The sequence below is a fragment of the Saimiri boliviensis genome, chromosome 2 (genome assembly GCF_048565385.1).
Source record: "Saimiri boliviensis isolate mSaiBol1 chromosome 2, mSaiBol1.pri, whole genome shotgun sequence".
Taxonomy (NCBI): domain Eukaryota; kingdom Metazoa; phylum Chordata; class Mammalia; order Primates; family Cebidae; genus Saimiri; species Saimiri boliviensis.
Window position 1 is genome coordinate 154,415,113 of NC_133450.1, and position 25,921 is coordinate 154,441,033.

The window sequence follows — 25,921 nt, forward strand, 5'->3', positions numbered from 1 at the left end:
TCAAAATCTGGCTCAGAAACCTTGTTTTATAAGTTTCCTAAACGTTCCTAGGTGGAATTAGTAACTCCTTCCTCTTTGCTCACAAGGAGCTGTGCATATTCCTGTGTTAGAATACTTATCATATTACAAGTGTTCAATTATTCATCTGCCCTCCTCCCACCTCAGTGGATCAGGCTTCCCGGGAGCAGCAGCATTATTGTGTTCAACTTCAATCCCTAGTGCTTGGCAGAGAGGTGAGCACTTAGTGTGTTCTCAATGTGGAATGAATGAATAAATGAATGAATGAACCAACCAACCACTCCTTCACAGTCTTGCACTATCAGTGAATCTTATGCTTTATGGGACATAAACATACCTGGAATTGCTGGCTTAAAATACAGTTTTCCAGGCCATACCACAAGAGATGCTCATACAGGACTAGGGAGGGTCCAAGAATTAGAATTTTTATTTAAGTAGCTGATATACTGCAAATGGTCCAGCAGCCACACTTTGCAAGCTCTACTTTATAATTAGTTGTGGTTTGTAGTCCCAATTGTACATCATAATTATCTGCTGATCTGAATAAAGGCACAGAGCTTCTCTGCCCACTCCCTACCACCCATCCATCACCACCATTCTGACTCCTTAGTCACAATGAGTATTGACATTTTAAACAAATGCCAAGGCTCCTTTCCAGTAAAATGTGTGAAGATAAAGAAGATAATATTTATAAACTATTTTGAGTTCCTTAGAAGAAGGGTATCTTACCTCATTAAGGAAATACTCTCATGATATAAATCTAGCATTATCTTGGACATATCAAATTTGGTCTGAGAATCAAATGTAAAGGAAAATAAAAGCCACACAGAGTACCTGCATGGAAACACAGCCTGCTTCGGTTGTGTTACTTTTTGTGGAGACAGATGTCCCCCTTCACTAGGACCAGGGTAGAGATGAAGAGGGTTGGTTTGGACACTGGGGTGCTATATGTTCTTTTGGGACTGAAGTTCCATATTAGGAAACTTAACAGCTGACATTTATGTAACTTTTAAACATCCCAAGTAGTACGCTCTGTCTGCACACTAATTTATATATATGCAATTTGTTTGTTTGTTTTGAAACAAGGTCTCACTTTGTCACCCAAGCTGGAGTGCAGCAGGCATGAACACAGTGCACTGTAGCCTCAAGGTCCCGGGCTCAAGCAATCCTCCCACCTCAGCTCCCCGAGTAGCTGGGACTACAGGCACACACCACCATACCTGGCTAATATTTGTATTCTTTGCAGAGACTGGATTTCAACATGTTGCCCAGGCTGGTCTCAAACTCCTGAGCTCAAGTGATCCACCTGCTTTGGCCTCCCAAAGTGTTGGGATTATAGGCGTGAGCCACTGAGCCCAGCAATAGGCATTTTTTTAAAATTATGAACCTATGTAATTTCACAGGAGACAGACCTAAATGAGGTAGTTATGAAACTACTTAGTGACTATGGAAAGGATTTCTGATCCTTGTAGTATATTTCCACATATATTGTTATATTGTTGTGTGTTTGTATTTAGTTGCTCATACTATTTTTTACTATAGCTTACTTTGTATGCAGGTTTCCATGGGTCAACCTAATTTATACTTCTGTCATTTTAAATGGAAAAACGATATCCCATGTATTTTATACTATTATTTGTTCAGTGTTCTTTCTGATGTGGGATGCTTTGGTTATTTCCAATTATTTGCTATCATGCTATTATATACAGAGTTCTGATGTTCATTTTTGCTCAAAATTATATTTTTGTTTGTATGAATTCCACAGTGTATTTTCCCCAAAGCAAGATAGTTAAAGAGTAACAACAGTTTTATAGTTCTGGTTGCATATTACAGTATTACTTTCCAGAGACACAGAGCCAATATACAGCCCCACCAGGGGTATGAGGCATGCTGCTTTTCCCACAGCTTGACCAACATGACATTTTATCATTCCAGCATATTTCTGCTAGCTTAATATGTATGTAGGGCCTCACCAGAGACATTTTATTTTGAAGTTCTTCAAGTGATATGAAGCAATTATTTTCCACGTGGAATGATTCACTATTTTCATTTTAGGGACAAACCATTCATTCATATTTGACAGTTTTGAAGTGACAGGTTTAATCGCCTTCTGTATAATTGATTCTCTAGGGAGAGAAAATAGGAGTGCTATTAGGTATTGGGTTAGGCTCAAAGAAGATAAGATAATCTTCTCTATCTCAAAGAACATTAGTTGTATAGTTCTGAATTAGGAAAGTCATACATGGAGGCCTGGAACAGAAATACCAGTTGGCCCTGTTTAAGAAGACTAGAGAGCAGGAACATTCTGATTTGATGATGACAAAAATACTGGAATTTTGGCATAGGACAGCAGATCTTGCTTCAAAATGAAAGCAAGACTCTGTCCCCCTTGCCTCTTTGATCCTCTCACAATGCCACTTTCTTTCCTGAACATTTTCAGATATTCTTATTTCAGATAGACCACTCTGGTCTATAATAGGAACGGTTTTAGAATGGCCATGAAAGGTAGACATGTTATTTGAGAGCTCCCGGGGGAAGGCCTGGAGGCAGCAGTCTCAGGAGACGTCAGTCTTATCTGTAAAATGGTCAGCTTGGTCACAGAAAAGGGCCTTGGCTTGGTTGTGTTGGCCCTCTGTTATGCTCCTCTTTTCAAGTAAGCAAATAAATGATTGCTGTGTTGGTTTGAGTTCCTATGGTGCCAAACACAAGATACATTGTTGCTCATGCAATACAGATCTTGTGTTTTGGACAGTGGTCTAATCTGTTGATTTTTTAAAAATTGGTGACTGTCCAACTTATAATTAAAATCAGTCTATCAGCCGGGCGTGGTGGCTCAAGCCTGTAATCCCAGCACTTTGGGAGGCCGAGGCGGGTGGATCACGAGGTCAAGAGATCGAGACCATCCTGGTCAACATAGTGAAACCCCGTCTACTAAAAATACAAAACATTAGCTGGGCATGGTGGTGCGTACCTGTAATCCCAGCTACTCGGGAGACTGAGGCAGGAGAATTGCCTGAACCCAGGAGGCGGAGGTTGCGGTGAACCGAGACCGTGCCATTGCACTCCAGCCTGGGTAACAAGAGCGAAACTCCGTCTCAAAAAAAAAAAAAAAAAAATCTATCAAGCACTTGGAGACGAAATCTGAGGTTATTCTTTCATTCCTAGTTGTCATTCTTATTTTTTACTTTTGTCATAAACATACTAATTTGTCACTTTTGTCTCTGTAGAATATTTACACACACACCTATCTCTATCTATATCTATGTAATTCTATCTAGATAACTCTATCTATATAATTCACATACTACAAAATTCACCCATGTGCACAGTTCAGTGATTTTTAGTGTATTCACAGTCATTACCACAATCAATTTCAGAACATTTTCATTACTCCAGACAGAAACCCCAAACTTATTAGCAGCCACTCTCCATTTCTCTACAATATCCCCACCCTAGGCAACCACAAATCTACTTTCAGTCTCTGTAGATTTTGCAATTCTGGGCATTTAATATAAGGAATCATAGAACATGTGGTCTTTTGGTTTAGCTTATTTCACTTAGGATAATGTTTCCAAAGTTCATTTATGTTGTGGTGTATATATGTACTCTCTTCCTTTTTATTGTTGAGTAATTTCCATTGTGTGGATATACAACTTTTTGTTAAGTCATTCACCAGTTGATGAACATTTGGATTTTTTCCATTTTTTGGCCTTTATGAATAATGCTGCTATGAACATTCATGCGTAAGTTTTTGTGGGGAAGTATGGTTGTATTTTTTTTTCTTTTTTCTTTTCTTTTTTTTTTTTTTTGCAACAGAATCTTGCTCTGTCAACCAGGCTGGAGTGGAGTGGTGCAATCTCTGTTCACTGTAACCTCGGCCTCTCAAGTTTAAGCGATTCTCATGCCTCAGCCTCCCAAGTAGCTGGGATTACAGGCATGTGCCACCATGCCTGGCTAATTTTTTAGTATTTATAGTAGAGACAGGTTTTGGCCATGTTGGCCAGGCTGGTCTCGAACTCCTGACCTCAAGTAATCCACCTACCTCAGCCTCCCAAAGTGCTGGGATTACAGGTGTGAGCCACTGCACACTGCCAGAAGTATGTTTTCATTTCTCCTGGGTATATACCTATGAGTGGAATTGCTGGGAAACATGGGAGCTCTGTTTAATTTTTCAGGAACCACCAGATTGTTTTCCAAAATGACTGCACCATTTTCTATTCCCACCAGCAGCATATGCATGCCCGATTTTCTCCACATCCTTGCCAACACTTTTTATTGCCCCTCTTTCTTGTTATAACCAGCCTAGTGGTTGTGAAATGGCATCTCATTGTGATTTGATCTGCATTTCCTTCATGGCTAGTAGAATACTTACTTTCTATCCTAGTATTTTCTTATACTTTTAAAAAATTGAATAAAGAAAATGCTGGCTGGGCGCGGTGGCTCAAGCCTGTAATCCTAGCACTTTGGGAGGCCGAGGCGGGTGGATCACGAGGTCAAGAGATCGAGACTATCCTGGTCAACAAGGTGAAACCCCGTCTCTACTAAAAATACAAAAAGTTAGCTGGGCATGGTGGCACATGCCTGTAATCCTAGCTACTCAGGAGGCTGAGGCATGAGAATCGCCTGAACCCAGGAGGCGGAGGTTGCGGTGAGCCGAGATCGCGCCATTGCACTCCAGCCTGGGTAACAAGAGCAAAACTCCGTCTCAAAATAAATAAATAAATAAATAAAATGCTGTAGAAAATTAAAGAATATACTTATGCTTGTCGCTACTGCTTTCTCTGAGGTGTCACACTTCGTTGCCTCATCATGTAAGGGGCTACCACAAGGATGAATGTGCTCCAGCCTTATTCTTCCAATCTTCTCTCCATTTGTCATTCAGAATCCTGGGAATGAGAGATGCTTCTCTTGCCGTGAGTTATGTGCTCACTCTTTTGATTTGTGTTTCTGCCTACACAGTGCACAGCATGAGTGCGGGCGTCTTGAAAGGAAACTGGGATGCTCCTGAGGGAGAATAGATGCCAAAGTTGGGACAAGAACCCAGTTTCCTGCCTCTAGGTGTAACTCATTGCCAAGGTTGGGAACAAAGCCAACCATCTGAAAAAACTCATCATGCAGGGTAGTTAGTAAGTGTGCCCTAGCACACATTTTCACAGAGAAAACATAAAAGCTTATATATAATAAGCTTTATTTGTAATATTTAAGTATTACATTTACATATTATATTTAAAGTTACAATATTTTAAAATTTATATATACCCTTGTTGGACACAAAGCATGTTTAAGATAAATGACTTCATTTGATCCTCAGGAATCTCTGTTAGTTTCTAATTATATTCAGTAGTAGTATTGGTATTGTATGTTTTGGCCTCATTGTGATTTAAATACACTTTTGTGAACTAGCCTGAGAATCCAGCCATCAGTACAATGATGTAATGAGAAAATGTGCTCTGAGGTCCAAACAAATGGCTAACAGATGAATGCTCAGAAGTCAACCTGTTGGTAAGCTGGGGTATCACCGGCCAGCAGTCACTTGCCAGCAGGTGTGAGTAGACAGTGGGGAACAACTTCCTCTCATGTGTGTGGTTCCTGGCTCCCTGAAGTGTTGGCTGAGCATCGTCTCTATGGGTGATGCGAAGGATCACTCCACTAGGAGCAGTTTGGAAAAAATACAGCAATTGGGAATTCCAGTAGCATCGAAGGTGCCTACAGGGAAGTAGAAGCATTTATGTAACAGTTCTCTGGTGTTCTCTGCTGCAGCAGACAGCCAGCCAAAAGGATTCTGCTGCTTCAAATGAGGATGGCTGGATCAAAATGGCAGTTCAGGGTTTGAAGGATTCTAGTCAGAGACCAGACATCTTCACATAGAGAGAACACTGAATAACTGGGGGAGAAAGAGTCAAATGCCCTGGATCTTTTTCTTGGCCTCAAAGTTCTCCTCCTTCTGCCATCATCCTTCCAGTATTGGGCAGGACCCTGACTGCAGGCATCATGGTCTCTGTGAACTTCTCAAGGGTATGCATTGTCAGATAAAAACTATCATGTCCACTAACAGGCCACTGAGGGTACCTAAGTCAGTTCTGCTCATCACCCAGCCAAAGCCTGTGTTTTATAACATAATATCAAAGACTGCATCTAAAATTGAGATGATTTCTTAAAATAATCGCTTCATTTTGATTTTTCTATTTTAATCCAAGGTATTCTTCAGCGGAAATAAGGAAACAGTTTACTCTCCCACCAAACCTTGGCCAGTACCATCGACAGAGCATAAGCACCTCTGGCTTCCCCTCTCTTCAACTAGTAAGTATGAATTCCAGGTTTACTTAGTGAACAGTCAAGTGCAGAAGTGCCCAAGGTATGTGTTTGCCTCCTGCTCCTTAGATCTTCCTACTGTCACCTCACATTCTCCAGCCACCGGATGCCAGCTCGGTGACTGCTTCTGGACATCAGATGATATCCCTCTCTTCCTCTGTCAACCTGGACTTAGAGTGCGTAACAGGACTTCTCAGAGCCGTGCTTTTGATGTCTCTGGACTAGCTTCCAGGCTACTCAGTCTCGTCCAAATTATGGTTCATATTTGGGGGAGACGGGCTAGCTTGAAAACTTACCAAAATCATTTTCTTGCAAGTATAATTTACATATAATAAAATTCACACATTTTAGGTGTACAATTAGGTGAATTTGGCAATTTAAAGTTACAGCCTTTACTCAGTCGTGATGTAGAACACTTCCTTTATCCTAAAGAGTTCCCCAGTGCCCTTTGACCATCTCCTCTTCCCATTCCCAGGCCATACCCTCCAACTCACGCAGTCTCTGATTCACTTCTGTCACTATAATTTTGCTCTACCTGGAGCTTCGTATCCTGTAATTCGAATCACAGTATGTACAGACCTTCTTTTTTTGAGACATGGTGTCACTCTGTCACCCAGCCTGTGGGTGACAGGCTCACAGTGGGGGGATCTTGGCTCACTGCCACCTCAACCTCCCTGGATCAAATGATTCTCCTCTCACCTCATCCTTCCAAGTACTTGGGAGTATATACCATCACACTTGGCTAATTTTTGTACTTTTTGTAGAGACAGGGGGCTCACTATGTTGCCCAGGCTGGTCTTGAACTCCTGGGCTGAGGTGATCCTCCTGACTCAGCCTCCCAAAGTGCTGGGATTACAGTGAGCTACTGTGCCTGGCCCTAAACCTTCATTTTTAAAAACAGATTTCTTCTTAAGTTGAAGATTGCCTACATTTTTATATCAATGCCAATTGTTGAGTGTGCCTACATGTGTTATTATTTGAGCACTAAATGTCAGATGTGTGCCAAGTGAGATAAATCTGACAAAGGAGCTGGTTTGTAAAACCAGAAGTGAATATTCACTTCCTTTGCGAGAGAGCTCCAGCCCTCCTGTACTCACTTCCTCACACAGCACAGCAGCACTCTCTTGCTGGTTCTGGTGGTTATCTTCAAGAGGTTAGGTTATTTTTTGTTTCTCCTTACTACTTCAAAACCACTTCTGCTCTTAGAAATTTTGTAACCTTCCACTCAGTTTCCGGTAACCGCCATTTTGTCTCCTGTAACAGTTTACACGCCGGGTAACTGTGAATCTTTTAAAGGTATGTTTTACTGGAGTGATTTGTGATTATTTCAGAAGGGTAATTTGTGTGTCGTGTCATGAATGAAATAGTAGTACTTAAAAACCTATAGCATCTTTTACTGCAAGAGGTAACTTGCCATGCCATTTCTTCAGAAAAATCTGTTTATGACTTCAGTGGCTTGCTAGACTGTCCTTTTTATTTGTACTTTTCCTGTGTGTTTCAGAATTGCAGAGTATAATAAAAGCATGTCAAGTGCATAATGTGTCCATTTTCAGATATATTAGATGAGATTTACAGCAAGATAAATATGCTTCTTGGTTTAATTTGGTACTAATATATATTTAATTGAAAATCAAAAAAAATTTAATTGCCTGAAGTTGTGTTCCAAAATATGCAAAATTTCGTTTAAAATAGATTGCATACACTTTTAAATTTTAAACAAGGTAGAGGGTTTTAGTGTTTGCTTTTTAAAAAAATAAATGAAGACTGCAGCTTTCTGCAGTAGTGGCCTTGGGAAATAGTGTGGACATCACTTCTAAGAGACTTTAAGGAAGTTTAGCTAACAGGCTTTAACCCCTTGTCTCCATACCAGCTTTTACTTTTTTTTTTTTTTTTTTTTTTGAGATAGAGTTTCACTGTTGTTGCCCAGGCTGGAGTGCAATGGCGTGATCTTGGCTACCACAACCTCTGCCTCCCAAGTTCAAGCAGTTCTCCTGCCTCAGCCTCCTGAGTACCTGGGGTTACAGGCATGTATCACCATGCCTAGCTAATTTTGTATTTTCAGTAGAGACAAGGTTTCTCCGTGTTGGTCAGGTTGGTCTCGTACTCCCAACCTCAGGTGATCCATCCGCCTTGGCCTCCCAATGTGAAAGGATTACAGACATGGCCACCAGCTTTTGTTTTAATGCTGCAGCCTTAAATATTTTTCAGGAGAAATTATTTTATGTAAAGTTACAAAGGAAAAAAATGTTTAATATTTGTAAGCATTTGTTTGATACTTTGCTGCCTCCTCAGTAGGTTTTGATGGAAGTGAATTTTGATGAATTACTACATTGCTGGGTAGTGAAATTAACATGTGGCTTCCATTTTCTAAGAGAAGATATCAAGAAACTAGCAACAATAAGTAAAAATGTTAAATATGCAAGAATCAGGTGTTCCTACCAGTCATCATTTAGGCCTAGTTCTATTTGCATGTGGATATCCTTTACAATGTATTTCTTGCTTGCCTTTTCTTTCTTTCTTTCTCTTTTCTCTTTTTTTCTTTCTTTCTTTCTTAGTCTGCTTAGGAGATCTCAGCTTTGTAATGTTTACTTGGTATCGTGTTATAACGTCAAAATGAAGTGGCTGTTCTTCCCCTTGAGTCATCTGCCCAAATGAAGGTTCCCCAAAAGAACTTACATGGTGATTTCCTTTTACCTTTTTTTAAAAAAAATTTCTTTTCATGGAAAGATAATGGAACGTGTCAGCAAGATTCGTTTCTAGCAAGGCGAAGGAGTTGTTTATCATCTAAAGACTCTCAACCTAATGCTGCTTTAGAAAACTTTTGTTAAATGCGAAGCCATAGGTTTTCATTGCATTATTTTGGCCAATTGAAAAATAAGACCACGTGCGGTTCTGACCTTTGTTTCTCTTACGTTTATTTTTACAACCACCATTTCAATGGCCCCACTTGCTGATACGAATGGCTGTTCAATTTTAGAAAGTGTTTCACTGAAGTCAAGTTATTTAGAACCTAATCAACTACACGTTTTTGTGGTTGCTGCTGTTTTGCAGGAGTGAAGAGCTTGGAGTCAGGTGAATCTCGGATGAAGTACAGTGGTCATTTATTAGTCATGTAATTTGTGACAAGCCACTTAATCTCTCTGAACTTCTTCAGTTTCTTCGTTTGTAAAATTGGCATAATAATGCTGTCCCCACCAGGAAGTATAGAATTATGTAAGAGGTCCTTTGTATATATTGGCTAGTATTGCTGTCTTACGATTTGGCACTGTGGAGTCACTGTGGGAGATTAAAAAATGGTGAATAAAAGGGGACTTCAGCTCTGAAGGGCTTGATGATCCATTTGGGAGAACAGGTAATATAGACTATTTATACTGGCTTCAAAAGTGGCAGGTATTTAGAAGAGAAAAGGATACATAATATAATAGGAGGCAAAAGCTTGATGGAGAAGGCTGAGAAGACTTGGAGCAAGGGTTCACAGCCCTGACTGGACATTAGAATTAGCTAGGGACAATTCAATCAGAATTCCTGGGGGTGGGGACCAAGCATCAGTAATTTAAAGTTCCCTGGGGACTTTAACTTGCAGCCCAGGTTGAGAATCATTTAAAGAACTTTATTATTTATTTAATTTTTTAATTTATTTTTTGAGATGGAGTCTTGTTCGGTCATTGAACATGGAGTGCAGTGGCGCGATCTTGGCTCACTACAACCTCCACCTCCTAGGTTGTAGCTATTCTCCTGCCTCAGCCTTCCTAGTGGCTGGGACTATAAGCGTGTGACACCAGGCCCGGCTAATTTTTGTATTCGAATAGAAACTGGGTTTCACTATGCTGGCCAGACTGGTCACAAACTCCTCAAGCGATCCACCCGCCTCGGCCTCCCAAAGTTCTGGGATTACTGTGTGAGCCACCGTGACCATCCTGTTTTTATTGTTTTTGAAAAGGAATCTCCCTCCGTCTCCCAGGCTAGAGTGCAGTGGCACCATCTCGGCTCACTGCAACCTTTGCCTCCTGGGTTTAAGCAATTCTCCCGCTGTAAGGGTCCTGAGTAGCTGGGATTACAGGTGCCCACCACCATGTCCAGCTAATTTTTGTATTTTTAGTAGAGACCGGATCTCCAACTCCTGACCTCACGTGATCCTCCCGCCTTGGCCTCCCAATGCTCTGGGATTACAGGCTTGAGCCACCGCGCCCGGCTCATTTAAGGAACTTTGATTTTAAAGGTAGAGTATTCCAAATAGGGGGGACAATATAAAGAAAGGTAGCACGCTTTTTGTTGTCCTGTGCGCTTTGAATTTCAGAAGGTGTAGTAAGCAAAGATCACTTACTAACCCTACAGATGTATCCATAGTGGCTTCTGTCATAAATCTTATAAATCAGATGAGAGGAAGGGTATATGTTTCATGTTGATTTTTGTTTGTTTTATTGGTTTTTTTAAAAACAACTATAAATGTCAGGTCTGATAATTGTATACATATTTTCAAAGTACATAAAATATTTTTGAATTTCACATTTTTTAATATGAAGGGAATCCATCATTTGAAGTTGGTTTTCTAGATGTAATGATAAACTTGTCCTGGGTCTATTTGACACTCCTACCGAAATCCTTTGTGACCAGGGCTAGAAGGCAGCTGTGGCTAGTCAATATCCCTGTGAAGGCAGCTGTGGCTAGTCAATATCCCTGTGAAGGCAGCTGTGGCTAGTCAATATCCGTTACTTACTGGCTTTGGCATTCTCTGTTGCCACAGCTGTGTGAATAGATTGACCAGAGACCCTCTGATGCCAGCCACCTATTTAAGCAAACAAGTCTATAATCAGTATCTCTGTTAAAATAAAACCGTAAAATACTGTTTTCTTTTCATGTATTTATTTATTTACTGAGACAGGGTCTCGCTGTGTCACTCAGGCTGGAGTGCAGTGGTGCAACCTCGGCTCACAGCAAACTCCACCTCCCAGGCTCAAGCGATGTTCCTGCCTCAGCCTCCCAACTATGTGGGATAACAGGCGCACCATTGCACCTGGCTAATTTTTTTTTTTTTTTTTTTTGGTAGAGACGGAGTTTTGCCATGTTGCCAGGCTGGTCTTGAACCCCTGAGCTTCAGTGATCCACCTTCCTTGGCCTCCCAAAGTGATTGGATTACAGACATGAGTCATTACACCTAGCGTATTTTCTGATTGTTCCAAGTAGAAGCCTGGGCACAGTGGCTTACGTCTGTATATAATCCCAGCAATTTGGAAGGCAGAGGGAGGAGAATAGATTGAAGCCAAGAGTTTGAGGCCAGCCTAGGCAACATAGCAAGACCTCATCTCTACAAAAAATAAAAAATAAAATAAAAGTTAGCCAGGCATGGTGGCATACGCCTTTAGTCCCAGCTACTTGGGAGGCTGAGAAAGAAGGATCACTTGAGCTCAGGAGTTCAAGGCTGCAGTGAGCCATGTTTGAGCCACAGTACTCCAGCCTAGGCAACAGAGCGAGACTCTGTCTCTAAAAAGAAAAGAAAAGAAAGTAGAAAGAAGAATAAAACATGCAGGAGAAGAAAGAGTTGGGATCATGCCCTGAGGAGGTAAAGAGGATCTGAGACATTATATAGGTGGTTAATAACCTTCAGCTACGTATTTTATGGAGGGAAAAATTCTATTTTGAAAAATGAGAATAGAAAAGTTTTGAAGTGAGATGGAATGAATTAGCTGAACCATAACGGCTCTGACAGAAGAAAAGCATGTAAAAAGCCACATCCTGGACATGTACCAAACGCCATGGTTACGTGGCATGTATGTAACATTTATGTTTTTTTTAAAAAAGTCTCATATCTTAGAAGGCATTTATTTGTGTTATGTGTATAGGCTTCTGTACAATAAAGCAACCTTTTTCCTTTTACAGCTTAGGGTGACTTGAATGATTAATTGCCTGATAAATATGGTCCTCTTTTGTTCTTTTGATTCTATTGTTATTTTGTACTTTATCTTTCAAGGAGTTGGGCTATTCTTAGATTTCATTGATTGCACTGGAAGGAGCATGATGGAAAATGAAGATCTCAAGATAGTCTTCATGCAAATTTGCAATGAAAGATAACATGAAAGAGTGCGGGCATTCTGCATGTAGAGCAGGCGTTTCTTTATTGTCATTGTGCAGTAGAGGAATCAGCACAGCCTTGGTAAAACTAGAACGATGCCCTTGGTGCATGTCAGCATCTCCCTCTCGGTGGCATCAATGAAAGAATGTTGTTGGCGGAAGTAGGAAAGTGTTTAGTCCATAAAGTACAGAACTTGGATATCACAGAAACTAGAATTTTTACTGCCTTCAGCTTCCCTTAAAGATAGTAGAGAGCTTATTCATTCATTTAAGAAATATGTATTGAGTCTCTGTGCCAGGAACTGCTGGCACAGCAGTGAGGTTAAAGAGACAATAATGAATACAATGGAGAGCCTATCTTCATAGAGTTTGATTTTCAGAATGAGGGACAGACACAGACAAATAGCAAATGTTGTTTGTATCAGGGACTATCAAGGGCTTTGAAGAAGGAAATAGTGACCCAGAAGAGATGCTTTTAGATTGTGTCATCTGTGAAGGCCTCTATCTGGAAAGGAGACACTGGGGTAGAATTCTGAATGAACTTGACAGATATCTGAAGGAAAAATATTCCAGTCAGAAGGAAGAGCAAGGGCAAAGTCCCCAAGACTTTCAATATGTGACATGCTCCAGAAACAGCAGGGAAGCAGAATGTGGCCTGAACAGAGTGGGCAGCAGGAAATGCAGTCATAGAGAAAGCAGGGCTGGGTCACAGGCCTCAGAGACTGTAGAATGACACTGGCTCCTACTCTTAAGACAGGAAGCTGCTGTAAGCCGTGAGCATTGGCATGGAACCATTTGACTTCTGATCAGGGTCACTATGACTGCAGTGTGGAAAATAGACTGGGCGAGGGAGGGCGGTTAGGAAGATGCCACAGTAACTCAGGAGAGCAATGGTAGTGCTTTGGACTAGGGTGGTAGCAGAAGAGAAGGTGAGAAGTGTTTGGATTCTGGCTATATTATAGAAGCAAAGCGGATAGGGTTTTCTGATGGATTGTGTGTAGAGTGTAAGAGAAAGAGAAGAATCACCATTGGCTTTACTGTTTTCTACCTGGGCACCTGGTGGACTGGAAATGCCACTTGCAGAGGTGTGGAGGTATGGAAGGTATGGGAAGAGCAGATTGCCAGGAAAGTTAAGAGTTAGTTTTGAACTCGTTGTGTTTGAGAGTCCTGTTAAATTACCAAGTAGTGATGTTGAGGTGTAATTGGAAAAGTCAACCTGGAATTTATGGCAGAAGTTGAGACTGCAGACATAAACTTGTAATTTAAAAGTATATATATTTAAAGGCATGGCAGTGGATGAGATCATTTGCGATTGAATGCAGATTGAGAAGAGATTTAGAATTGAACTCCAGGGCACTGCATGGTAGGAGGAAAACCTAATAAAAGTGGTGTCTGTGAGGTAGAGTAACCAACTGTCACAATTTGCCTGGGACTGGGGATTTTCTCAGTACACGAGACTTTCAAAGACTGGGACACACTGAGACAATTGGTTGCCCTCCATGAGAAGAAAGTATATCAAGAGGGAGAGAGTGATCGACTGGGTCCAATGCACTGTGTCTAATAAACCAGGACTGAGCAAAAACCGTTGAATTTGGCAACATGAAGTCTTAGGTGACTTTGGCAAGGCTTGTCTGTTGTAGACAGCCAAGTAAATGTGAGGCCCACTCTCCAAAGGGTAAATCAACCTTCATTAGGGATACAGGTGTACCACCTGGAGACATCATGCCTCTTCCCATCTCCACTGAGAGTGGCATAAAGCCTCCCCAATGCTGTAATTGGAGAGGCAGGTCCTCTATGACTGCCCGTGTGATTTGGGGCAAGTCATTTAAACTCCCTGTTTTCACTGTCCTATTTGGGAAATATTGTTTAGATTTGCGGTTTAAGTCAGCTGTCAGTACGCTATCTGTATACTACACTGTGTTCGGAGCTATGTAGATTACTTTTTACCAGAGGTGGTTCTGGGGTTGTAGCAATTTTCAATTTCAGAACAAATTGAATCCTACCCTTTGTCAGGAGAAATACCCTTTGGCATGTGTTAGGGGGCAAGGGAAATCTCAAACTTGCTTAATTTTAAAAATGAATATTTGGTTGTGGATAATTTAAGCTTTGGGGATATTTCTCATTATTTTGTGTGTGTTTCCAGTCTGCTGACCAGAAGTCTGAAAAAAATAACTAAAAAGAAAGATTGCATAAGCCTTCACAAGAGAAGTATTGAAAATTGCTTGAGGGAAGTGACTGTTTCTTTAGCCTAGTGTCTGACTGCTGTAGTCCCCAATAATATTTGTTAGATGAATGAAAGGAGGTGTAACATGCAGGTTCAACCAGAGCCACAGAACCTGTAGGAAATACATGTGCGTGTGTGTGAAGGTGTTGGCTTGCCTGCTGCTGGTGGCTGGCTAAACAAGCTCAAAAGTCCGCAGGGCAGACAGGAAGGAAATATTTCAAACAGACTGAGCCCCCTTGGGCACAAGCTGAAGCCTGGAGTCTGAACTTCCAGAGAGCCTTTACCTTCTTAGAAAAGGCTTCCAACTGGCTAAGTCAGGCCCACCCAGGGTCATCTCTCTGTGATTAACTTAAAGTCAGCTGTTTAGGGACTTTAATTACATTGGCTATATTCCCTTCACAGAAGCACCTAAATTACTGCTGATTGTGTAACTGGAAAAACCTGTTTTGTGTGCCACAAAACGGCCACAGCCTACCTTCTGTCCTGCAGCTCTTGCAAGGGGCCTCTCTTGTAGCCCACCCTGACTGAAAACAAACTGGAAAGGGAATTCCACAGAATGTAGTTCAGCCGAGCCAAGTTGACATGTCATGAAGCCATCACAAAAGGTAAAGCCTGGTTTAGGAACATTTACAGTCTTAAGTATTTTTATCTTGTTTTTAAAAAGGAGCTGAGCGCGGTGGCTCTAGCCTGTAATCCCAGTACTTCGGGAGGCCGAGGTGGGTGGATCGCTTGAGACCAGCCTGGCCAACATGGTGAAACCCCGTTTCCACTAAAATTACAATAATTAGCCAGGCGTGGTGGCACGTACGTGTAATCCCAGCTACTCGGGAGGCTGAGGGACAAGAATTACTTGAATCCAGGAGGCAGAGGTTGCAGTGAGCCAAGATCATGCCACTGCACTCCAGTAACAGAGTGAGACTCTATCTCAAGGCAAAAAAGTTGTTTTGGTTTTTGATTTTTGATTTTTTTATGTTATTACGTATAAGAAATGATACGCATAGTGTGAAAAATCATGATGTAAAGGTGACCTTCTTGAAATTACTCCGATCTTCATTAAAACTAGTCTCTGGTCTCCACTGACCACCAGATCACATACAGCACAGCTGCAGAGAAAACGAAACCGTTAATTTTCATGTTTGACTTTTAAGCTTCCAGGGACCCAGATCTTGCCTTGAACTGATCTCAGAAAATTCCTCATTCCCTACCCAACGCTGTTTCTAAACTTCATCCCTAGTGAGATGTAATGTCACCGTGACTTTCTCCAATATTTGTTTTCTTCTTTTGCTTCCCACTAGATGTGTGTGGATATGTGTTTGTGTGCTTGTGTATGTGTTGTTTGCCTCATAGAAAAGCCTGCTCTTGAGATGAAGACTCCTGATAGTTTAGAAAACAGAAATCTTTTTGGTTCTTGGTTAGTATTTGAATTTGCAAGAGGAACAACAGATAGGAGGCCTAGTTAGCAGTAGTGAGGGGCTCCACCCGCTTACCGAGGGCAAGACCAGTTTCCTCCCACTTTAGTTTCAGTATAGAAAGAGTAGGGGAGACAAACTATTAAATGTCAACTTGAGTGTAGTGTTAGAACCGCACTCAATAATGCTGGCATTACTGTCTGTGCTTACCATCTCTTCAGTACTGGAACAGATTTTCAGACCTCAAGAGTTTATGACTTTATCATCAGCTGGGTATGTTGCCCTTGGCACACTGCCACACAGTTAGTGCTTAATGATGATGTATGTTCTTCATCAAATTCCCCCACCAAATAATGGCGTTATTTACGTGTGAGAAAGTTGCTCATTTCACCACCTCATGGTTTATTACAGTACAACTCCAAAAGAATAGCTACCTGTACTCCTCTGTATCCCCAATGGCCAACAACTCAAGGACTCGGCCTGTCCTACCCAGCAGATGCTTAGTGCACCATTGCTAAGGGAGGAAATCAGCTATTCTTTCCCCCTGGGTAGTCGCTCCTGTAAACAGGGGCTGTTGTCAGCCAGGTTTTTCATCACGTGTGGCTTCAAATTTCAGGGACATGGCAAGTTTGGGGGTTGGTTTGTTTGTTTTTATTTTTTTGAGGTCGGGTCTCCTGTCACCCAGGCTGGAGTGCAGTGGTGTGATCATAGTTCGCTGCAGCCTAGAACTGCTGGACTCAAGAGTTTCTCCCATCTCAGCCTTGGAGTAGCCAGGAGTATAGGTGGTGCTCCACCACACCCATCTAACTTTTTAAAAAATATATATTTTATTGCACTTTAGGTTCTGGGGTATATGTGTAGAACAGGAAGGATTGTTGCATAGGTACATACATAGCAATATGGTTTGCTGCCTCCATCCCCATCACCCATATCTGGCATTTCCTCCCATGTTATCCCTCCCCACCTCTCTACTGCCTGCTCTCCCTCCCCTAAACCCCTCCCAAGAGACCCAAGTGTGTGATGCTCCCCTCCCTGTGTCCATGTGTTCTCATTGTTCAACACCCACCTGTGAGAGAGAACATGTGGTGCTTGATTTTCTGTTCTTGTGTCAGTTTGCTGAGAATTATGGTTTCCAGATTCATCCATGTCCCTACAAAGGACAGGAACTCATCTTTTTTCTATGGCTGCATAGTATTCCATGGTGTATATGTGCCACGTTTTCATTGTCCAGTCTATCATCAATGGACATTTGGGTTGGTTCCAGGTCTTTGCTAAACACTGCCACAGTGAACATACATGTGCATGTGTCTTTATAATAGAATGATTTATAATCCTTTGGATATATACCCAGTAATGGGATTGCTGGGTCAAATGGAATTTCTATTTCTAGGTCCTTGAGGAATCACCACACTGTCTTCCACAATGGTTGAACTAATTTTCACTCGCACCAACAGTGTAAAAGCATTCCTATTTCTCCACATCCTCTTTTTGGATTGTTCAGAATAGTTTCAGAAGGAGTGGTATCAGCTCCTCTTTTTTTGTCTGGTAGACTCAGCTGTGAACCCATCTGGACCTGGGCTTTTTTTGGTTGGTAGGCTATTAATTGCTGCCTCAACTTCAGTCCTTGTTATTGGTCTATTCAGGGTTTCGACTTCTTCCTGGGAAGGCTTGGGAGGGTGCAGGTGTCCAGGAATTTGTCCATTTCTCCCAGGTTTACTGGTTTATATGCGTAGAGCTGTTTTTAGTCATCTCTGATGGTAGTTTGTATTTCTGTGGAATCTGTGGTGATATCCCTTTTATCGTTTTTTATTACATCTATTTGATTCTTCTCTCTTTTCTTCTGGCTAGTGGTCTATTTTGTTGATCTTTTCAAAAAACCAACTCCTGGATTTACTGATTTTTTTAAGGGTTTTTTTTTTGTGTGTTTCTATCTCCTTCAGTTCTGCTCTGATCTTAGTTATTTCTTGTCTTCTGCTGGCTTTTGAGTTTTTTTGATCTTGCTCCTCTAGCTCTTCCGATTTTGATGATAGGGTGTCGATTTTAGATCTTCCCTTGCTTCTCAGGTGGGCATTTATTGCTATAAATTTTCCTCTAGACACTGCTTTTATTGTGTTCCAGAGACTCTGGTACATTGTGTCTTTGTTCTCATTGGTTTTGAAGAACATCTTTATGTCTGCCTTCCTTTCATTGTTTATCCAGTCAACTTTCAGGAGCCAGTTGTTCAGTTTCCATTAAGTTGTGCAGTTGCGAGTTAGTTTCTTAATCCTGAGTTCTAATTTGATTGCATTGTGGTCTGAGAGACTGTTTGTCATGATTGCCGTTCTTTTGCATTTGCTTAGGAGTGATCTACTTCCAATTATGTGATCAATTTTAGAGTAGGTGTGATGTGGTGCTGAGAAGAATGTATATTCTGTGGATTTGGGGTGGAGAGTTCTGTAAATGTCTATTAGGTTTGCTTGGTCCAGATCTGAGTTCAAGTCCTAGATATCCTTGTTAATTTTCTGTCTCCTTGATCTGTCTAATATTGACAGTGGAGTATTAAAGTCTCCCAATATTATTGTGTGAGAGTTTAAGTCTCTTTAAGAAGGTCATTAAGAACTTGCTTTATGTATCTCGGTGCTCCTGTATTGAGTGCATATATATTAAGGATCATTAGCTCTTCTTGTTGCATTGATCCTTTTACCATTATGTAATGCCCTTCTTTGTCTCTTTTGAACTTTGTTGGTTTAAAGTCTATTTTATCAGAGACCAGCTTTGCAACTCCTGCTTTTTTTTGCTCTCCATTTGCTTGGTAAATCTTCCTCCATCCCTTTATTTTGAGCCTATGTGTGTCCTTGCACATGAGATGAGTTTCATGGATACAGCACACTGATGGGTTTTGACTTTTTATCCAGTTTGCCAGTCTGTGTCTTTTGATTGGGGCATTTAGCCCATTTACATTTAAGGTTAATATTGTTATATGTAAATTTGATCCTGCCATTTTGATGCTAGCTGGTTGTTTTACCCATTAGTTGATGCAGTTTCTTTGTTGTGTCGATGTTCTTTGCCATTTGGTGCATTTTTGGAGTGGCTGGTACTGGTTGTTCCTTTCTATATTTAGGCTTCTTTCAGGAGCTCTTGTAAGGCAGGCCTGGTTGTGATGAAATCTCTGAGCAATTGCTTGTTCATAAAGGATTTTATTTCTCCTTCACTTAGGAAGCTTAGTTTGGCTGGATATGAAATTCTAGGTTGAACGTTTTTTTCTTTAAGGTTGTTGAAAATTGTTCCCCACTCTCTTCTGGCTTGTAGGGTTTCTGCTGAGAGATCCACTATGGGTCTGATGGGCTTCCCTTTGTGGGTAACCCAACCTTTCTCTCTGGCTGCGCTTAGCATTTTTCCTTCGTTTCAACCCTGGTGAATCTGATGATTATGTGCATTGGAGTTGCTCTTCTTGAGGAATATCTCTGTGGTGTTCTCTGTATTTCTGGGACTTGAATATTGGCCTGCCTTGCTAAGTTGAGGAAGTTCTCCTGGATAATATCCTGAAGAGTGTTTTCCAGCTTGGATTCATTCCATCCATCACATTCAGGTACACTTATCGAACGTAGATTAGTTCTTTTCACATAATCCTATATTTCTTGGAGGTTTTGTTCATTTATTTTTAGTCTTTTTTCTCTAATCTTGCCTTGTAATTTTATTTCATTGAGTTGATCTTCAATCTTTGATATCCTTTCTTCTACTTGGTCAATTCAGCTATTGAAACTTGTGTATGCTTCATGAAGTTCTCATGTTGTGTTTTTCAGCTCCATCAATTCATTTATATTTTTCTCTAAGCTGTTTATTCTTGTTAGCATTTAACAAAACCTTTTTTCAAGGTTTTTAGTTTCTTTGCATTGGGTTAGAACATGTTCTTTTAGCTCAGAGTTTACTTTCTGAAGCCTGTTTCTGTCAATTCATCAGACTCATTCTCCATCCAGCCTTGTTCCCTTGCTGGTGAGGAGTTATGATCCCTTGGAGGAGGAGAGGCATTCTGGTTTTGGGTGTTTTCATCCTTTTTGCACCAGTTTCTTCCCATCTTTGTGGATTTCTACCTGTGGTCTTTGTAGTTGGTGATTTTCAGATGGGGTCTCTCAGTGGATGTCCTTTTTGTTGATGATGAAGTTATTTCTTTCTGTTTTTTAGTTTTTCTTCCAACAGTCAGGCTCCTCTGCTGTAAGACTGCTGGAGGTCTACTCCAGACTCTGCTTGCCTGGGAATCACTTGTGGTGGCTGCAGAACAGTAAGGGTTACTGCCTGTTTCTTCTTCTGTTATCTTTGTCCCAGAAGGATACTCACCAGATGTCAGCCTGAGCTCTCCTTTATGAGGTGTCTCTTTGGATATACAGGGGTCAGGGAGCTGCTTGAGGAGATAGTCTGTCCCTTATGGGAGCTCACTTGCTGAGCTGTGAGCTGCGTTATTCCGTTTAGAGCTGCTGGGCACAGGTATGTTTAAGTCTGCTGCAGCAAAACTCATAACCACCTTTTTTTTTCCCACAGTGCTCTGTCTTGGGAAGGTGGGGCTTTATTTATAAGTTCCTGATGTGCTGCTGCCTTTTCTCAGAGATGCCCTGCCCAGCGAGGAGGTAGCCTAGCCACAGTCTGCCAGCAGAGGCATTGCTGGGCTGCCATGGGCTCTGCCCAGCTGCTATGTGAACTTCCTGTGGTTTTGTTTATAGAGGTATAGTTAGAACTGCCTCAGTAATGGCAGACTGTCTCTGTAATGGCAAACTGCCTCTGTAATGGTGGATTACCTCGGTAAGGGCAGACTACCTCAGTAATGGGTGGATTGCCTTGGTAATGGTGGACTGCCTTGGTAGTGGTGGTCTGCCTCACTAATGGCAGATACCATTCCCCCCACAGAGCTGGACTGTCCCGGGTCCAGCCATGCTTGCTGTGAAACTCTCAATCCAGAGCATTTCAGATTGTTGGTCTTTGTAGGGGTGGGACCCATGGAGCCAGATCACCTCACTCCGTTTCAGCCCCCTTTTTTTCAGTTGAATGGACAACTCTGTCTCCAAGGCATTCCAGGCACCAGTTGAAATGGCCACCCAGATTTGTGTGAGTTTTTGTGCGGAACTTGCTACACTGGCTGAAACAGCCATGCTGGGGAGTTGTGGCACTTTTCTGCCTGGGAATCTCCTTGTCCGTGGGCAGTAAAAACTTGTTTGGAAATGCAGTGATCACTTGCCCTCTGCGTTCTCACTGGGAACTGCACTCCAGAGCTGTTCCTATTCGGCCATCTTGGCTCTCACCCATCTAACTTTTAAAAAATAAATAGTAAAGACAGAGGCTCACTTTTTTGCCCAGGCTGGTGTCAAACTCCTGGCTCCAGCAATTCTCCTACGTTGGCCTCCCGAAGTGCTGGGACTACAGGCGTGAGCCACTGTGCCTGTCCAACATGACAAGTATTCTCTGGCAGGAAGTGAAATTTTACTCACTGATGATTGCACACAAATGTCATATCTCCATGAGGCTGCCACTTACTAGCTTTGGGGCTCATGTCACCTTGCTTCAAACTATGCTTCAGTATAATTTTGAAATGTGTATTTCCATTGCCTCTCCTTGAGTAATTGATAGTCTTCATAGTAAGTTTACACTTATTACCACTTTTATTTACTTTTATTACTCTGAGCAGACAATCTTATGAAAAGCTTATAGTGGAATTTGTGGGTCATGGTAAATATATTATTTGACTGACTTCCAAACACGCTTACTATTGCCTGGTGTTTTGATTATTTCAAAAAATACAGATTTCTTGAAAGGCCTGAAAAAGAAAACAATCAAAATTATAGCAGTTAAGAACATGAGCCTGCCTCAGTTTGAATTCCAGATGGGCCACTCCCTGGCTGTGTAATTTCAGGAAAATTATTAAATCTCTAGCCTCACTTTCCTCTCCTGTAAAATGATGATACAACTTGACCTCATGTGACAGGTCACAGTCAAAATACAGTCAAAACATTGTTTCAAACACACAATCCTTTTTTTATTTGTGTAAGTGGCAGAAATGCAGTTTGTTAGGTGGACATACTGCATGGTGGTAAAGTCTGGGCTTTTGGTGTCTCCATCACCCAAGTAGTGTCCATTGTATTCATTAGGTTATTTGTCATCCCTTACCCCTCACACCTTCCTACTCTAAGTCTTTAATGCCTAGCTTTCTATGTTCATGTGTACACATGATTTAGCTCCCACTTCTAAGTGAAAACAGTGATATCTGTCTTTCTGTTCCTGAGTTTTTTCACTGAAGACGATGGCCTCCAGTTCCATCCATGTTGCTGCAAGAGACATGATTTCATTGTTTGTTATGACTGAATAGAATTCTGCATGCCCACAATTATTAAAAATATGGTATAAAATTACCTACTGGCTATGTGTATAAGGTATATGTGAAACATACATGAATTTAATGTTTAGAGTTGGGTTCCATCCCCTAGATGTCTCATTTTGTATATGAAAATATAACATGATACAAAAAATTCAGACTTCTGAAACACCAGTTGAACTCAACTTTCAATAAGAGAGCCTACCTCAAAGGGTTATAGTGAAGATTAAATGAGACAATCCTAGTCCAATTTCTTTGCACATAGTAATGCTCAATAATTATTACTTAAATGGGTATAAACTTTATACTAATAAGGTTGGGGCTGGAAAAATATACAGTTTTCATTATTTCCCATAGCAGTCATTCAGTCCCTGACTCTAAACTCTGTATTCCATGTATGTGGTGGGCGGGTGGGGCAGGGGAGTGGGAGAGTCCTCTTTATTCTGTGGGGTTGGTCCTATGGAGGTGTCTGTGGCAGATTGGCAGATGGTTTTGTCTTGTGCATAGATGGTGCCTGTGCTTTCCTCTGGCAGAGTTCAGCAGTGTCCTAATGCAAACTCAGTCCCCATCTAGCACAGGCTGATCTCTGGCTCCTTTAGCCCCTATTGGTTCCTGTTGTTTCATTTTGAGAGGCACCCTTGTAAGGACTATAGTGCTCTCTTCAGCTGACCTCCAGGTCCCCAGTCAGAACCAAGGGATCCGACTCTCATAGCACCTAGAAACCGTGGGAAACGAGGGGAACGCTTTGCTCTCAGCTGCTAAGGTTGTCCTGTCACCTTCTCTTCTGCCTCCCTTTGCCATGGTATAGGATAATGTAAGTCAGCAATCTCATTACTTGGTACATACCCAGAGGAATGTAAATCATTCTACCATAAAGACACATGCACACGAATATTCATTGCAGCCTTATTCACAATAGCAAAGTCATGGAATCAACTTAAATGCACATCAGTTACAGACTGGAGAAAGAAAATGTGATACATATACCATGGAATACTATGCAGCCATAAAAATAATGAAATCATGTCTTTTATGGGAACATGGATGGAGCTGAAGGCTATTATCCTTAGCAAACTAATGCAGGAATAGAAAACCAAAAACTGCATGTTCGCACTTATAAGTGGGAGCTAAATGGTGAGAACTTACCAACACAAAGAAAAGAACAGCAGACACTGGGGTCTACTTGAGGGTGGAGGGTGGGAGGAGGGAGAGGAGCAGAAATGGTAACTATCAGGTACTAGGCTTAATACAAGGGTAATAAAATAATCTGTACAACAAACCTCTGTGACACAAGTTTAGCTATGTAACAAACCTTCACATGTACCCCGAAACCTAAAAGTTAAAAAAAAGAATCCCAGATGGGAAGTAGAGCACATTTTGCCACATCTTCAGCTTCATCCTCTCTCCCTAACTTACGTCACCCACGTCTCCTCCATCATCAGGGACAGCAAGCGTGGGAGGGCACGGGCCATGCCACATCTCCATTCTCTAATCTTATTTCCTCCTGCCTCTTCAGCAGCACTTTGTTTCTCCTCTCCAACTGGAAGGCCTTACTGGTATTTGGTTTCAAAGGGATGCAAAACCGGTTTTATTAGTAATTCCCTTGGATCTGCCCTTGTCTCCCATCAAGGCTGTACAAGTAAAGAATCCAAGGTGTTTGTTTTGTTGGCCTGCTGCAGGGTAGAGATGGAGGAAAACAGTAACTCCCCCCACCCCGCCCCTCCTTTGGCCAATGACACCAAAGACTCTGCCATAAATGAACACTTCATAGAGCTGCTATCTTTTTTTTTTTTTTTTGAGACGGAGTTTCACTCTTGTTACCCAGGCTGGAGTGCAATGGCGCGATCTCGGCTCACCACAACCTCCGCCTCCTGGGTTCAGGCAATTCTCCTGCCTCAGCCTCCTGAGTAGCTGGGATTACAGGCAGGCGCCACCATGCCCAGCTAATTTTTTGTATTTTTAGTTGAGATGAGGTTTCACATGTTGACCAGGATGGTCTCGATCTCTTGACCTTGTGATCCACCCGCCTCGGCCTCCCAAAGTGCTGGGATGGGATTACAGGCTTGAGCCACCATGCCCGGCCTTTTTTTTTTTTTTTTTTTTTTTTTTTTTTTTTTTTAGATGGAGTCTCTGTCACCTAGGCTAGAGTGTAGTGGCATGATCTTGGCTCACTGCAACCTCCACCTCCCAGGTTCAAGCAATTCTCCTGCCTCAGCCTCCCAAGTAGCTGGGATTACAGCACATGGCACCCCACCAAGCTGATTTTTATATCTTTAGTAGAGACGGGGTTTCACCATGTTGGTCAGGTGGGTCTTGAACTCCTGACCTCATGATCCACCTACCTCGGCCTCCAAAAGTGCTAGAATTACAGGCAGGAGCCACCACGCCCGGCCCAGAGCTGTAATTATTATGATAACACATATCTACTTGATCTAAGCAATTCTTTTACTTTCTTAGGTCCTAAGTTTTTGGATTTCACAGAAAAGAAAATATATTTTAATTGAGGACTGACAAAGGGTTGCCAACTTTTAATTTTATCAACTATAAGAACTATTTTTATAAGTGAAATCAATTTCTATCTTTTCTTTTATTCCCCCTCTCTTCCACTGTGGAAGGTAAAATTGAAGAGAAAAGAATACCTCTTTCAAAGTGAGTAAATTTAGCCATATGAAAACTCAGCAGATTACCCTGTGTTTGCCTGCATAGCTGCAGTCCAGTGGAAATTTCTTCCAGACCAGCACCAGTCAACCCAGTGACATTTAGAAATCACTGCCCGGGAGTGTTTCAGTCACCGAAACACTTGGTGTTCGCTGTCAGCTGTGATTATATATGACGTGCTTCCAGGAACCAATGTGTAGCATAACTTAGGCCAAAAGAAACGCTGTGCCTAAATACTCAGCCAAAGAGGGTTGAGTTTGCCTGGATTTCAGGAAAATTGCCTCCATTCCCTTCTTCACTGTATTTGGGTAAACAAAAGATGGCCTCAGAGAGCTTTTGCAGGAGAAATTATAAAAATTCAGCAAAGCTTTGTGATCTCGTTTTGGATCTCCTCAGGATTCCTCATCAAGTTGCAATTAAGGAGAGAAAAATTCTGCCTTGGGGTGTGATTTTAATTACTCATCGTGTTATGACTTGACTTTCTGTGCTGCATTTTTTTTTTCCATATCACTACTTCTGCGTTTGACAGCTTCTCCAAAGAGTCACTCTGTTTTACGCCAGGCGCGAAGTAGTTACTAAGTCAAAGGAAGGCAAGGCAAACATCTACGATTACCTTTGTGCTTTTACCAGAAAACCGGGTGAGAACCTCCTTTTCCTTTTCCCTGCCCCTCCAGCCTCAGTTTTATGACCCTGTGGAGCCGGTGGACTTTGAAGGACTTCTGATGACACACCTGAACACTCTGGATGTGCAGCTTGCCCAGGAGCTCGGAGACCTCACTGATGACGACTTGGACGTGGTGTTCACGCCAAAGGAATGTAGGACTTTGCAGCCCTCTTTGCCGGAGGAAGGGTAAATCGTTTTCTTAAATGTAGATATGATTGTGACTGTCATGG

The 25,921-nt window shown here is 41.7% G+C and overlaps 1 protein-coding gene across 4 annotated transcripts in view; it reads left to right on the forward strand.

Moving 5' to 3' along the window:
* Positions 1 to 25,921, forward strand: part of DOCK8 (dedicator of cytokinesis 8) — a 243,967-nt gene that overhangs the window by 46,082 nt on the left and 171,964 nt on the right. For 2 of the 4 annotated variants that reach the window (XM_039461451.2, XM_039461450.2), the window contains exons 2-3: positions 6,216 to 6,318; positions 25,702 to 25,877. In XM_039461451.2, the coding sequence (XP_039317385.1) occupies positions 6,216 to 6,318; positions 25,702 to 25,877 (279 nt within the window). The other 2 variants (XM_039461452.2, XM_074394724.1) reach the window with 2 other exon arrangements.